General features: G+C 32.3%; 1 protein-coding gene across 1 annotated transcript in view; it reads left to right on the top strand.

The window, feature by feature from the left end:
• Positions 1-17,499, top strand: part of nAChRalpha1 (nicotinic acetylcholine receptor alpha1) — a 136,913-nt gene that overhangs the window by 100,683 nt on the left and 18,731 nt on the right. Inside the window, exon 5 of the mRNA XM_089642541.1 lies at positions 7,704-7,884. Within this exon, the coding sequence (XP_089498667.1) occupies positions 7,704-7,884 (181 nt within the window). The remainder of the gene's footprint in view (positions 1-7,703; positions 7,885-17,499) is intronic.

Below are 17,499 nucleotides of genomic sequence, written 5' to 3'. Positions count from 1 at the left end.
TGGTCGAGGCATCATCGGTTCATTTTACGAAATAACACGGCAAAATGTTGACTTGTGATATGAAAACTTGTAAAAATAGATGTGAAAAAGAGAATAAACCCAATTGTCGTATTACATTCCATAAGTAAGCATTATTTTACTTTATTTTAAGCTTATTCACACCGTATTATATGGATCAGTTTTAGAAACATATACTATCACATCACAATGTAGCGATTCTCAAGTGTGCTCATCGTTGTTTACTGGGGTAAGTAAATTATGAAACATTTGTAAAAGTGTCTTAACTAAATACTCTGAAACTAACTACGACTCTGCAAACAGAATAAATTTCCTTTGCCGAATTTGGACTTCGCAAATTAGTTCATAACGTGGCGAGTAATTTGCGCTCCCATGTAAAAATGTCTATTCATTCAAAAGCAGATTTTACTTTTAAGAACTAAATGGTGATATTATAATGCGAGATGCCTATTTACTGTCAGATTGATTTATTGACGAATCACAGTCAGCTTAACCCCCTTCGTTTTTCAACAGTTGATTTTACCCCTCGCCATTATCTTCTCGTCTATTAATTCCTATGTCTGTGCCTTATTGTAATAAATTTGTAAATAAAAATGCATTTCAGGTGTACATTTGTTTAAAAAATAAAATCTACAATCTACAGTCTACAATCTAAATAAATAAAAATGAAAAATTTTGTTTTTTCAAAATCATCTCCGAAATTTATTCACCGATTGTTTGAAATTTTGACACAACGTTGCATTCGAATACACGTGTGTTTTTTTATATACCTATAGTATGTATATATTTTACCTGTGACAGTTAAAAACAGCTCCATCTGTTGGACAAATATGCTTTTTTGAAAATCGCGCCATCTGTTGGATGTAAAAATAAAATGTGCTATTCTTTCTCCATCTGTACAGACAGACTGAGCCACAGTAACGTGTGGCGGGGTACAACTAGTATACTAATATAGTGCCGTTTTTGTGAAAAATCACCTTATATGCGTGAGGATGCGTCATATGGGTGTATGTACACATGTGTTGTTATATGTATATAGGTATGTCTGCTGCTATATACACATGTGTGCTTGCATGCACACATATTAAAAATTATATATATAATTATGTGCATTTTTACAATCTAATGCTAATTTACTTCTTTCTCCTTTCTAATTTCTATCCAAAATTTTAGCTTCATCTATAGTTACTAATTTCATATGTTTACACTAGATTTCATTTTCATACAAAGTAATTACAATTGGTCACCATGAAACAGGCAGCCGCCTAGTATGGTGATTCATTATATCTACTTTATGTAAATTTCAAAACAATGTAACATGTATTAAATAAATAAATAAAAAGGTAATATGAAAAAATATAGAAATGTAAAGTTATAATCGGAGGTTTCTCATATTCCGCCTTACTAGGCTAGCCTATGTTGAGGCAGTCCTTTTACAAGTTAATTAATACATATTTTTTTAATGCTCTCTGGAAAAATATTGTAAAATTTTGTTGCGAGGTACCTGATTTTTTTTTTGACCTATAGCAGTATGCATTACAGGAATTTGGAGTAAATCTTTGTTATTGTTTTGAGAACAGCGAGTATTCAATCTTTTTGTGTAGTATTTGTGTATGTTTGTATAAAGATGCGTAAGGATTTTTTTAGCGTGTGTCTGCCGAACGACAAGCAAATTCATAATATTTAAGATGAATTTCGAGTCTGTACTTAGAGGTACATTGGGGATTATTTTTATGTTAGTTTTTTGTGCCTTTATGATTGGGTCTAGTGCAGATGAAGAGACACCTCACCATGCCACGATACCATACTCAATAACAGAGGCGGATTTGCCCTTAGGCCTATGTAGGCCCGGGCCTAGGGCGGGCAGATATTAGGGGCGGCCAACCGTGACAAAAAAGTCACAGATGATAACAAGAAATTACTTCATAAGTATCTACCTAAATATTCTACGTACGAAATAGCGATATGCAAGAGCGTGTTCACACACAGCAGTAACTGTTCTGGAGAACAATCATTTTCTTGTTTACGACGTGTAAAACATTATTTACGCACAACAATGGCGGAGCAAAGGCTGAACAATCTTGCTTTGCTTAACATAGAGGCAGATTTTTTAAGGAAATTGGATTGCGAAGATCTAATTAATGATTTTGCTGCACTTAAGTGCAGACGAGAATTCTAACTGCCAGATTTTTGTTTTGAGTTCAGTTTTTTTTTATGTTAGATAATGCTTTAAGTAAATTTTTTTACCAACGTTTTAATTTGTATTTTAAGTTTAGTTATTATATTCGAATATGTACCTTAAGTTGATTTTTATTTAAAAGAGATGCTGATTTCTTTTATTTGTTTGGAGACTTAATAATAACTTTTTATCCAACCCGTATCTGGCAACCCTAATTGTAACTGTGAAACACTTATATATTATTGTTTGAGAATAAACCTGAAACTAGTTAAATAAATTAAACCTAAAACTGTTTTAAATGTTTTATTCAAATCCTTGAAACCTTAGAAAGTATTACAAACTAGCAGCTATTATAGTTAAATAAATTTCTGAATCGATTTCGATAAAAGTTGTCAATAAAGTAAATTCATTATGTAGTCTATAGTCTATATCAGGGGTCTCCAAACAACGGCCTGCCAATGTCATCAATCCGGCCTGCGACAATCGACAATTATACAGTAATTGAACTAGCGAATTTAGCAAGCGTATTTTTTTACATTAATTCCACACAGGAGGCTTTGAGGAAAATATTTTCCCTCACGACCTATGTCATCTTAGGTGATGCTGTGTAGAGGGTCTTTTTAAGGAAGGGAAGGATAAGAAGTTCTGAAAAGGAAAATGTATGAGGGGTGGGTAGGAATCTGGGGATTAGTGTGTCCAGGAGTGACATACGTATGAATACATCCCTCCAACTGCGGTGCAAGGCGATGGGTCAAGATAGTCCGGATGGAAAGGTCAAAAGGCCTCCCTCACCCAGTCTCTCTTGATTCGGCCCGCCACGCAGCAGGTGGGCAGTCGTATCCGCCGCCAAGACCTGGACAAATCTCACCCCATGAACCATGAATGATAATGGCAGGAAAATTAAAACGGTTTTGACCCTAGGAACTTACTGAAAAGTTTGGATACTCCTGGTCAATATGATTGGTACTGAGAAAGGGGCGGCTACATGGTCTGGGGCCTAGGGCGGCCAAGACTGCAAATCCGCCTCTGCTCAATAATATGTACATTGATAGTCAGCAAAATCAATCATTCTTAAGTGTTATAAGTCGAAAAAGTTTGAGTATTCTAATAAAGGTACTGTCATGGGGTTGAAAAAATTATATTAAAAAAATATCCTGCTTCATCAATTTAAAAATACCCATATGTATGAAGAACGAATAAGCACTATAGTCTAGAGACATTCACATGCAAAATCTTTTAACATCCCAGTTTCTCAAACCTCCTATGGACAAAAAAGCTTTAAAAACAATTCTTTTAAGCTATTCAATTCTCTACCTATTGACATTAGAAACACACAAACCAAAACTTTCTTTAAAAATAAAATCATTGATTACCTCAAATAAAAATATAGATTAGAAGTATTTCCTAACATACTAAAATTGTGCCTACTGTCTATATATATGTATTATATGCCTTTTGGTAAAACTGAAACTTTATTAATTAATTACTTAAAATAATTATCGCTTCGCCTTCATCTTCTGCAATCTGCATTCATTCTTGAATTGTGTTATTTAAAAAAAAAAAAAAAACAAAAAAAATACTGATTTTATTTTATCTGACATTTTCACAATATTTTATAAACTAAAACCTAGCTAACGATCACTATGTAAATTGCCATCTCAACACAGGCTTTATACACCCAGCGAGATGGGCAATACGTCACTATTGTAACTAAATGTAATATTAAAATTTAAAATTAAAAAAAAAAAAAAAATTACCCAAAGTTCTATGTTTATTAGGTTTTGTTTATATTAACTGTTAATTACCTGATCGTCGTTTGTTTTCTTGTGACGTTCCCGACTTCTTCTTTCAACTTGTTCATTCATTCTCCTGTTACTCCTTTTCCGTTCGCTGTAATTGAACTAAGTAATTATTTACTTATCGAAGGAAGCAAACACTTTGTGGCTTGACATTATTACACAAATGAAAAAATATCTTAGTTTTAAACCACTTTATTACATTTATAGACGTCGACCGGTTTCGGTTGAACTCAACCTTCATCAGGACAGTACAAATATAAACTCTTAGTTTATATTTGTACTGTCCTGATGAAGGTTGAGTTCAACCGAAACCGGTCGACGTCTATAAATGTAATAAAGTGGTTTAAAACTAAGATATTTTTTCATTTGTGTAATTATTTACTGTTAGCAGCAGGACTTTTAATTGGCAATCAACCTCATATTTAAGGTTTTGTTGGCGAAAAACATGACAACACATTGCGTTCCCTTATTTATTTTTGGGGCACTTATTACTTCATTCCAAGTTTTTAATAATACGTCGAGATTGGAATTAACTTATTCATACAGTTATTAATCTCCACTCAACACAAATAAGTAATTTTACCATTGTGAAATCAGTAGATTCAACTTTACAATCAAAGAACAGTATTTCTTTTTCACTTGCTAATTCTTGTGCTAATTTCAAAGAAATTTCAACAACAATCTTATCCACGGATGACCCAGCATTCATAATTAACAAATTTCAAGAAAAATCTTATACGCGATGACACAGCAATTATAATTAACAAATTTCAACAACAATCTTATACACAATGACCCATAATTTATAATTAACAAATTTCAACAACAATCTTATACACAATGACTCAGCATTTATAATTAACAAATTCCGCATTTTTATTTTGCGTTATTTTTACTTAACGCTTCATTGTAAAATCTTGGTAGATTGCGCCTTGTTTTCGGGAGAGACGTAAAGTGTTCAAAGTTTAAAACGAAGGAATTAGAGAAAATAACGTTTCAGATAAATTTTGTCCCTCCGCAAGATTGATGGGGAAATGAGCGCCAATAAAATCCACCAATAAATTTTAGTTCCTACCCAGGTCTTAATGCTTATTTTACCAGATATTTTCTTTGTAAGTTTTATCTCTACTAAGTTTTTACTAGCTTACGAGATGTGTGAGTGTTTTTACATTTGCCTAGGAAAGTTGGGGTGTAAAAACTTAAAGACATAACTTTAAATTTTTGCAAAGTTAGACTTGGTCGCATGAAGCTAATTTATATGCATAATTTTTCTGCTAATCTTAATAATAATAGTATTTTTTGAAAAAATAAGAAAATACACAGATTTAGGAAATTAAATTAAAAGAATTTGGCATTCTCAGACTTTAAAAGTATTACCATTTATTATTTCGGCTACTTGCATTATACCTAGCACTCTCATTCAAAATTTAGGCGTATTAGATCTGTCAAAGAATTTATACATAAAAATGCAAAATCAGTCATTTTAAATACATGTCGGATTAAGAAAGATTTTTTGAATATTTATAATAAAGGATCAGTAGGATTTATAGGTCCAATTAGAAGTTCTACCGAGCCGAACCATCTAATATGAAAATATCTGGAGTCCATGAATTATTTTTTATTTATTTTATTTTTTATTATTTAATAAATGTTTACATGTTACATTTTTTGACATTTGTTTAACTACCATACTAGGCTAATGTCCGTGTTGTGGTAGTTATACATGAAATAATAATAAAGATAACATAAAAGAACAAAAAATAATATTTTATAGAAACATAAGTATGCAAGTATGAATCATACATGAAATAATAGTAAAAATAACTTAAAAGAACTAAAAAATACTATTTTATAGAAACATAAGTATACACGTATAAATCATACATGAAATAATAATAAAAATAACTTAGAAGAACTAAAAAACACTATTTTATAGAAACATAAGAAAGAAGTAAAGAAAAAAAAAACAAATTTGCTGATAAATAAAACTAAGAACAAATATATTAAAATTAATAGTAAACTGAAAAATAAAGAAAAAGTATATGTATATTTAAAAAGATACAGATAAAAATTAAAATATTAAATTATTTTCACATTTGATCTCTGGTGAGTTGACGTGTTGGTGTTCTTGTATTTATTATTCTTATATAATGCACTTGATTAATGTGGATTGACTAGATGATCATTTGTGGAAAAGTGTGTGGAAGGGTTTAGTTTTTCCTGTGGGGAAGATTTAACCCGGACATAAAGTTGGAAAAAATATCTGACTGTCAACTGCGGAGAGGTTAATCTCCTGGCGATCGCGTCTTTCGGAAAACCGCTTTCGGTCGATCAGCGGTATTTACACAACATTTCACACAACAAAAAAACCATTAACTCCCTATAGAGACGGGTCTGTTTGAAAGATTCGCTTTTTTAACAAGTTATTTGAAATCTTTATAGCATTGGCGTGGGGTGGGAGTACTGTCCTCGTTCAATCGGTATGCCAGTGGAAGATGCCCTGAGGAACTAGCGTCATTGATCCCCTCGGCATCGGTGCTTGGTTGACATTTTTTGCTTGAGAATGGGTAGTTTCTACGATTCTTTTTTGAGTTCAACAGCTCAGCTATGGAACGATTTGCCGACTTCTCTGTTTCTTCCCTCACATACAACATTGGTCTCTTCAATATCCATGTTCACTCCTTCTTCTCCTAAAATAAACCCTCCACACAGCATCACCAAAGAAGATTATAGGCCCTGAGGGAAATTATTATTTGAAAGGCCTCCTGTATGAAGTTAATATAAAAATAAACAAAAAATCACATTTACTTAATTTTTGTAAGAATATTTAATTGTAGAATGAAATATAACAACATCATACAAACGAATCAATAGCAATAATCTAAGCAACTTGATCACTAAAACTCTTACTTTTTCTAGTGCCAACGGTGTATAATATTAATTTATTTACGCCCTTTTAGAGGCTATTACATATGAATAGTCAAAATTATACAGTATTGTGCACAACTGAACTGCCTAAGTCACAATATTTAAAATTTGTTAAGTGATAAATTGAATATGTCCACTGACTCGGAGTAATTATTTGAGGCGTATGTGTAGTAAAATCATGTATGATCGTGTGAGAAATGTGGAGATCCGCAAAGTATGCAAGGCTGATGTAAGCGTAATGAGTAAGAATACAAAAAGGACGCTTAGATGGTTTGGGCATGTAAGGCGAATGAATTAAGAAAGAGTGTAAGGAGAATATATATCACAATGGTAGAAGAAGATGAGGACGGCCGAGAAAGGAGTGTGTGCCAATACCGAGTTATTTGGCGGTCCGTCCTCTCTGCCTACCCCTGCGGGAAAACGGTGTGATGGTTAGTTTGGTAGTTAATTAGTTAATCCCAGAATTTCTGCAATGAATCAATCCCGACGTCTAGTGTTACGTAATAGAACTCAAAAGCTTATCAAATGCATTATTTAGAATTCTATATCGAAATATCAATTGAGAGAAAATTCTTTTGTCCGACTAATTAAACATGTTCATTTTACTTAAAATAGTGTTTTGGTTCAACAAAATTGCTGGAATACCCATTTAAGAACTTGTATTATTTCAATAGCTTGTAAATTAATATTGAAATGTGGGTTCCAGACGGAAGAAATGTACAAAAGTTTCAAACAAAGGCAAAAATGGTACTGATTGTGTGTTTTTTTACTTGTTTCAGTGCCGACGGTAACTATGAGGTGACCATCATGACGAAAGCCATCCTGCACCACACGGGCAAGGTGCTGTGGAAGCCGCCAGCCATCTACAAGTCCTTCTGCGAGATTGACGTCGAGTACTTCCCCTTCGACGAGCAGACCTGCTTCATGAAGTTCGGCTCCTGGACCTACGATGGTTACATGGCAAGTACTTTTTCAAGCTTTTACTGTGCTATTGGGATGGCTAAATAATATAGATATAGGTATCGACCAAGTATTATCTGAATTTTGTTAAAATTTTAGAAAACATTTATCAAAAATAAAGTACAAAAATAAAGTTAAAAAAATTAGTTTTAAAATAGCTAGTTAATGATACGAACGTGTCGAAACCGGTCGCTAATTAATAAATTTTATAAGTAACAAATACACATTGTGAATAATAAAACTCATTAAAAAACAAAAAATGTCTAGAAATTGTTACATAGTGAATGCCAAAGAAATACAAAAAAAATAAAGTGGATTATCTCCCAGTCCAAAGGTTGTAAGAAGTATTGTTTTTTACCTTTTGATGGTCCGGAACAAATTTGTGATCCAGCATGTTCGTTCTGTGAGCTTTATGAAGATCAATTTTCTGAAATTGAGGCAGTTTATCATTAACCATTTTATCAGCTGGGTTGTTAAGTTCATCTCCATATCTTGTGACGCAATGATTTTCAAGCTCGCTATTGGCCGATAAATTAATAAATATTATTTTTTCACTATAAGTTAAAAGAAATATACATAATACACTTTCTGAACTTAAAAAATTACATTAACCAAAAAATTAAATATTATTTTTTACTACGTAACTTACATTAGTAGATTTTAATTCTGCTCACTTACCTTGATCATAAAGTTTTTCTTAAATTTATTTATTCTATTTATTGTTGTCAGCTATCGAGAAGGAGATTGTACGTGTGCACACCCTCATGGCCTATATTTCTATTGCCTCTTTCAGTCTTTTCTAAAATTGTGTAAAGTTTATTGTTTTATCTTGTATAGCGTTCATGTACTTGTGATGTTTTCATAAATGTTGTATTCGTGTATATAAATCTTGGATTTATGGTTCAATACTCATTATTTTATATTCGTATAGTTTTCTGATGTTTTAAGTAACTGTTAGTTTGTTTCATATTTTACTTTTTTAGTGGGGTCATCTCGGTCGTTTAAATACCCGTGTTTTCCCATACTTTTTCTAGATAATTTAAATGGGACTATATTAAACAAATTAAAGTATAATCGCCTCTTTACTTGTGATGGTAGAAAATGACCTATTCTACCAAATATACCAATTAGTAGAATATTTATTTTTATTATATGTGCTTCTTAAATGACAAGTGTCATGGAAGTGTCTTGCACCATGGAATTTGAGCGATAATATTGTGCTCTGTTTTATATTGTTTTGAACTTGCATTTATATTTAGGCTTTCAAAGCGACGCACGCATGAGAAGTTGTATTATAAAATTACTTTCAGGATGTGTTATTTTTAGATAGAAATCAGGTATGACGGAACTTATCTTTTTTTATTATATTATATTTCGATGGAGATTGTAACGCAATTGTTTGGGCTAGTATTAATTATGACACATTAGTCTCCATTGTAACGTTATTAGGATAACTAACAGAAAGGATTGTTTGATATTGAATGAAAGAAAGATGCAGTTAACGACATTTATTTTAAAACAAATAGAAACATGAGACTCTTAATTGGCATGGTTTACATATTCTCAAGGGTGTGTGCTGCAAACGAAGATCGCAAGCACGATAGGAATTAATGGTAGCAATTTACAGTTAAATTTGTGACAAATGTATACAAAGATTATTGTTTGACCTGATTAACAAATGGGCGCCATACAGCTCTTAGAAAAGAACTGTAAAATTTATTAAGGTTAACATGATGACCAGCGATTACTGCAAGCTAGCTAATTCAGCCATCAAAATCTCCCATAAAGTTTGTTTTCTGGAACAGTTGCTTGAACCCTTCCTGTTGACTCGACTTCGCTCCAAGGCTGCCCGTTTGGTACTGGCTCCGAGAGTTCCTCCGTCGCGCTCCCTGCGATCCACCATAGAGCGCAAGTCCCATAGAGGAAAGCGGTCTTCGGATAGAGTTGCGTAAAGCATTCCATAAAAGTAGCGGGGCAAAAGTGAACTGCTACAAGATAGGCCGGAAACATTAATATGGTATCGCAAATCGCATATACGAGTATGCACAGTGACGTCCCGCCTTTACCCTTCAGTACATTAATCACATTTGTTCAGTTTGCAATGTTTTCAAATACACTATATAAATCTTATTTTTTTAATTTTCCATAAAAAAATACTCTTTTAGAAACTACATAAAATTATCTTTCCGGTGTATGCATTTAAAATAAACATAACTAATTCTAAATAATTATTTTTTGATATCAAACATGAAAAATGTTGTCAAAAACGCTAACCACATTTTTACTTATTTTTTTACTTCAATCATAGAAAAATTGAGAGAACTCTATATTTCGAGAACACATTCGTTTTGTTTAGAATTTTTTTATGAAAATTGAACCTTCACTTTTATCTCATTAATATAATAAATAAGTTAAGACGATTGTTACGAGAGCGGCGCGAAATATGAATTATTCATTTTGACTATTTTTAGGATTTTATTAATGGATTCTAGTATAAATATTTGAGATAAACTGGAAAGAACTATTATTTTTCTTTCTAACGTCGAAAAAATGTATTTACGCATTATAGAAAAAAAGGTAAAAATACTTTTCTAAAATATGGACGCCCGGTCACATATGACCCTCAAACGCTGGAGAGGTTAATTCCACCACACGAAACGCATCACTTTATTGCAAACCCAGTGCAGTTTTGTCAAAGCTCATCGACTTCTCATTCAGTTTTGAATTTTAAATGATGGTCCTATTTGTATAGAGAGAAACCGTTCACATTTCATTTTACGAAAAACCATTTAGTTTATTAATTTTCTTTTTCCGAGTAAGAATTTCGTTAAAGGGTTTCTTTTAAGGAGCATTTGACATTGAGATTATCATCTGAATACCCCATCAGAGTCCCTATTGGTATTCCTAATAATTATCGAGATACGTTGTGAGGCTCAAGGGCAACAAACTTACTTAACGATATAAAATATTACTATTTTTTTTTTATCTAGTAAAATAACCTGAAGTCCCGTTTTTAACAGATGAATTGACAAATTTTCCAACAAACTATCAGTCAAACATCAACGTCTTATATATATATAACACGAAAAATTCTGCCTCAACACAGGCTAGCCTAGTGAGGCGGTATTTGAGAAACCACAACTGTACTTTTATTTTCTGTTTACCTTCACAATATTATGTTTGTATTAATTTTTCTTCATTTTTGTTAATTTTATAATCTTAAATATAAAAGTTACAAATCAATGTACACTATAATATGTATGTATAGTTGTAATGTGTAAACTTTCCTAAATAAAGATATTATTATTATTATTATTATATTCCTATGTCTTATAGTCTATGTAGGAACACGTGTTCATATAAATTCTTTTATTGTCTCATTTCGTCATTATATTTATCAAGAAATGCTCAGTTGCATGAACTTGTATGACGGTGTATTCTGAGTGGTGACCGGATAACTCATCAAAATGATAATTCATCACATCTTTAAAAAGTTATGTAAACTCATGGAAAGGTTAGGTTAATTTTTTTTGTTTCATCGTTTCTAATGACTTTTTAGCACTTTTTAAAAGTGTGTTGAATTGTCACGGTATTGAGTTAACCAACCGCTCTGAAAAGTACCGCAAATACACTCAAATTAATTAAATGTGAAATTACACTAACTTAATGCATTAAATGCATCAACGCTTCAATTATGTAGCATCCAATTCAAAACTTTACATTTCGAAATCACTTCTGACTTCTGACAACTGCCGCTGTAAATCTTAGATGAGATCGTTAGCTAATGAGTACAACTTTTCCAAACTAATTTATCAAATATCACAGCGGTGACATTTCTCAGTACTTCTCTTTTTAAGGATGTCTTCAAAATACGATCCCGTTTTCCATTGTCTCATTTGTCTTCGAAACAACGTGTCCTTGTAAGAGTTGTGTCTCACAAAGGAGTTCTGGAATAAAGCTGTTTATCATAACAAAAGCATTTCTCAGCATAATTAAAGTCTTGTTTTCTAGGTCTATTTTTGAAAATATTATTGTTCATCAATTTTTGGTATAATTTAGAATAAAACTCTGAAGGAATGTTCAAAACAATGGTACGTATAACTGTTGACCCTAAAATACAAGATAATAATAATAATATCTTTATTTAGGAAAGTTTTACAAATTACAACCATAAATACATATTAAACATTGATTTTTAAGGTTATAAAATTAACAGAAAAATAAAAACATAATATTGTGAAGGTAAAAAGAAAATAAACGTACAGTTGAGGTTACAGGTAGAATAAGATAGAAAAATCATGGGGTCGTCGGAAGACCCACTTGGTTACAGACGTTTTGTTTGGTATCTTGGCCTGTCAAGAGTTAAAAAAATGTATATTATTTTTTTATGACGATCACTATTCAGTTCCCGAATTGAAAAGTTAATTATCTGAAATTCCCTCAACAGAAAAAATCACTGAGTAAAACAAAATAAAAAAACACCTCTGGTTATGTTATTTAACGTACTATTGTTATTAAAAATTGGGTGTTTTTTTAATGCTACTTAAGAAGAACGGTTGCACAGCCTTTTTCGTACAGAACCTTAATTCAGATTTAAGACCAAAATACTAGACTTATGTAATATTTATTTTTAAGTCACGAAGTGTAACAAATATCTTTAACAGACATTTGCTACTTTCTTTATTTGTGTTTTGAATTGTTAAATACAGACCATTAAAAATTCAATTAAACATGATTTTTAAGAAAATATTACATTTTTTTAGAGTTAATGGTAATACGTTATTAAATCCAACCTGCTACGTAAATAAAACAAAATGTAAATTTTTACAACAATCATAATAACACATTAATCCCATCAAAATGCTTGTGTTTAAATAATAAAAAAATATTTAAAAAAAATCATATATAATTATAGAACCGAAACCAGTTGGTTTTATATATTTAAAAATATACAATTGAGTGGTATTAAAAACAAAGTTATTTTTATCCTAATTATAAGTGTTTGCTACCATGTGAAAATTTACTAAAAAGTAATTTTTTGGGACTTTTCTCCGTTTTCATATTTATTTCTAATTTTTTTTTTAATAAATGGTAAAAAAAGTAAATATTTTTCGGGCGACAGAAAACACCAACAAAAAACAGCAAATCTTCAATTTCGCTGTGTCCCCTTCTTAATGTTTGATGAATAAGGTTTGGGGCGGCCAAGCGTGTAACCGTTTCAGGTGTTTTATTCGAAATAATTTATGGTTAAACGAAAAGCCGCAACTCCCATGTATAAATATTCTGTTTTCCGTATTGCGGCGTTTCCGATGTGAAACGAAAATGGCGAAATACTTGACCCTTCCTGCCAGTGACGTCCCGTGACTCTCGAAATTTCCACAACAATGAGCGATAAGTTTGAAAAGCAAAAAACCTTCATAAATATAAATGTTTAAATAGTGACAGCAACAGATATAGAGCATTTAGCTTGAATTCGCAAATTTGGAGCATCACCTTTCCAACTTTTCTAAAAAAAAAAGTAGAAAAATAGTAAAAATCTGAAAAAGATTCGAAATCAAACTGTAGCGATGAGCTACTACAATATTCGGTAATGTTCGCCCATATTAGAATCTATTAGCAAAGCATAGTAGGTATGGCGCATCTACCTACTTGCTGGATTATTCTCAATGCACGCGCGCCTATAAAGACGGCAAGCGTGAAGGTACATTCGGCCGCTGTTCCCAATCCCACTGATCAACAGTTAAGCCGAAGTTTTGGCTCAACACTGCTCAAGAGCACAACTACGCTCTTTCCAACGGAAAGGTGACGACTGAGCGATCTACCAATTTAAGGAAGGCAAACTACTGGATTAAGCCTGCCTCAGTAAATGACTACTTATGAAAAGGTCGACAAAGTGAAAAATATTCGCGACGCCAAGACACGATGGCATTAAAGTCAAGCACATACTTTATTTTTAACCTATTACATACGCCAGGTAAATAATATATAAAATATCGGTTTATGTAAAAAAATTAAATGCATTAATAATAAACACAATAATTAATTCATCAACTTTAATTTAACATTGAAAGTTTTTACTTTGATGTCATTTTATTGTTATGAAAGTGGGCGGGGCCACTTAGGATAATCAATGGTAAAACTGTTTGGAAACAGGCGAATCGAATGTTATTGAACAAATTACTTGGCTGATCGGAGTCTGAGATTGATCCTTCGAAAAGTTGGGAACAACGGCCGTTAGTCAGTCAGTCAATAATCAGCAGAGCCCGCCGCCAACTTATCGGCCGTCCGCTATGGTCGGCCCGCCCCCGCTGTGCCCCAGCTCCTACTTCACCGCGCCACTACGCCCGGCGTTGCTCGAATCTCAAATGAGATGTCTTAGATATCATCTCTGGCCTGCGTTTCCCAAGTGTCTAGACCCTGCGACATCTTCGCCGGTCTGCGCCTTGGCCCCGCTAAACCGTCGCCGGCCTGCATCTCCCGCGCATCTGCCGACCAGGTCAATTATACCTTCGGCTATCTTGCTTCACACTAGAGTACTCAACGCCTTCGCCAATGCTGAACACATCCAAAAGTCCGGTCTCCACTAACGTCATCGCCGTTTACACCTGGTGTGATATTCGACATGGAGGATTCGCCGCTGATAACATCCTCCGACGCGGTGGCGATCTTCAGTCCAAAAATTTCACCGTCGATCTACAACATCCCCAAAAACCATTGTTCTGTGTTCAAATCCAAGATGCGGCGTAATCATTTATCTGTTTCAAATTTTTGATTGACAATCGTTGATATTTTCTTCAATAATTAAAAAAATAATAGTAATTTCGTTCGTACAGTTGATTAAAAAATGTTAGGAATTAATAAAATCAAGCCGTACGAAGCAGTGACAGTATGAAATTAAGACAGGTTATGTCTAAAAAGTTTTGTATTTTTTAAGCTGGCTTCAAATTCAAAGGTTTTGTTATAATTTTGACAAAAATATAATGCAATTATAAATTAAAAATCTTATTTGGTATTATGTAGCAGCGTGCCCAAAGTAAATATCAGTTTTAACGACACGCCACTGAACCAGAGAACGTTTAATGTAATGTACTTGGTGTTTGGGAGAACGACTACTGGGAAACGTAAAGAAAGTAAGTTTAAAATTGTTCCTGGGACTTTTCCAACCAATAGCTGAGAAACGCCAAGTACGCCTTGAGTAAATGTTACGTGCACTTGAATGACTGATGAAAAAGTGCATTTATTTGCTTTTGGTGACGAGGAAAACATGCAGGTTAAAAGGGCATTTTAAAATAATACATTTTGATTGTTTTGTATGTTTTAAGTCGTATAATCTAACGGTTTCTGGTTTAAAAGTTTTTTATTTCTTTTTATAAAACTTCATGCATTGTTTCACTATTTTCAATGGTTTGCACAAAAGGTTTAAGGATAACGTAACGTTCGTTATAATCTACGCGTTCGTAGATGGCGTAAATTTAATTATTTTATAAAAATACAATTTTTGCAAGTCATGTTTCAAAATGTTAAGGCGATGCACTACGTCGTGTAATATTTTAAATTAAGCCGCTAACAATAATAACACTTACGCAGATGGCGATAAGGTTTAAATTCCCACTTAACACCATCCGCCTGTTTTGATTTATGCAAGAAAAAAACTTGGCCAAAAAGTGACTTATTTTATTTTGTGGATTTTCAGGCATAAATATTCAAATTTTTTTCAATAATTTTATAAATAACTTAATTTGCCACATTATTCAATAAAATCATAACCGAAAATGGGTTCGCAAGTAGGAGATTTTGAACTTTGAAGCAGTTTTCATAGGCCTTATACATTATTTTTTTCTGGGCTTGTAAAAAGATTTATCTAAAAAATACTCGATTATTTCAAAAGCCAAGATGTATTCTACTTGCAGTATTTAATTAAAGCATCTAAAACATTTCTAGGCGACCAAATTTTCAAACTAAAAACACATGATTTTGCATTACTACGTATGGCATCGTCTTAAGACGAATTTTTGATTTGCGTCCGCACATACGTAAAATTAATATGAATACGTAATTTTTCCCGCATAAAAACACAATTTAGGCAAAGAAATACAATGTCAGGTTGAATCACTGATACAATATTGCATTCGTTTGGCTTTCTTTCAAATAATTGAGTTTTTATACGGATTTTTTTTTTATATACGGACGTAAATAAATAATTCGTCTTAGTATTTCAAAACATAACTTTAAAAAGTATATTTTCATAAAATATTTAAATTAACGCGATGTATGAACGTGTAAATTATATCATACGTTACGTTTACCCTTAAACATTAATATTCGATGTAGGTACCTAAAAATCTATAGTCTGCATCTAGTTTTTCATTTAAAATAACATTTAATAATAGATCCTTGTTGCATTCGATTATGCGGTCCTCCCATCTGCCTTCCCGTGCGGAGAAACTGCGTAAAATTTAGTCATATATAAAACTGGCTAATTTATTTTCCCCTGTAAAGGTCGTCTTGTACGTACATAAATTTCCTATCAACCGACACCCTAAAAAGTCTCTTGAATTTTATTATCAAAAACAAAATTACATGTTTTCCTGCAAACAATAGCCAAAAAACGCCGCCGAAAACGTTAGAAGATTAATGCAGAATCGGGGGGAAATAAATTTTTAAAAATACTCTGCTTTCATACGCCACAAAAATATTTTCCATTTGGTTATACTTTATGATTTTTATAACATCGAATATTATTCCATATTATCTTAGCTACGCGGAGTAATATTAATCATTCAGAATATGTCGAGAACACGTGTTTTTTTCCTAATAGATATCATGACGTAATGCTGCAATATTAGTATGTCAGTTTCAATATTAGTATTTGTATTAACACGTGTTTAGCCGTCCTCACAAAATATTTGCTTTTGACTGGTACTTTGTTAGGGACTCTTTCAATTCATTCGATATAGACCGGCAGTCCCATTTTTAACTGATTTTTAATAAATTAACAATATTTCATATCAGTAAGTTTTATCCGTGTTGTGTTAACCGAGCTATGATTGTATGATTATCACAAAATCATGCACGGTGGTACAGTTCGTAATTAAAAATTAACCTAAAGGGTGTTCTCTACATCATATAACTCATCAAACGACAATTTGCCCCTCCTTTGAAAATTTATATAAAGTCATGAAAAGTTATGAAATAAAAACTAGATTAAATAGGTTACGTAGATTTGGTTAAAATGTGCGTTTTTTCGGCGCTTTTTATGACTTTTTTTTTTCGTAAAATATATTTTTATACAGTTTTTTACGTGGTTTTCCACTACCACACTAGACACATGTACTTTGTATTCCATTTTATCGTGGAACCAATTTTGTAGTAAAACTTTATTATTTGGTGCTTTTATTTTCGAGTAAATCAATTCCAAAATTCTATTAATTTTTGTATTTTTTTAAATCGGTTGCTAGGAGTTATTATCAGATGTTTGGTATCTTTTTTAATTTGTCAAAGTGTAGACTCGGCCAAAAAAAAAATCGAAATACACAAATAAAAAAAACGTTTATTTGGGTTCTGCGTTTTGTAGATTCATCAGTTTCCGGCTTTTACTGCGAATTTCCGGAAGCC

Source organism: Hesperophylax consimilis, chromosome 2 (assembly GCF_061612785.1).
Source record: "Hesperophylax consimilis isolate HC1 chromosome 2, BYU_Hcon_1.0, whole genome shotgun sequence".
NCBI classification, from domain to species: domain Eukaryota; kingdom Metazoa; phylum Arthropoda; class Insecta; order Trichoptera; family Limnephilidae; genus Hesperophylax; species Hesperophylax consimilis.
The sequence above is the reverse complement of the archived record's forward strand: the minus strand, read 5'-3'. Positions and strand labels throughout refer to the sequence as shown.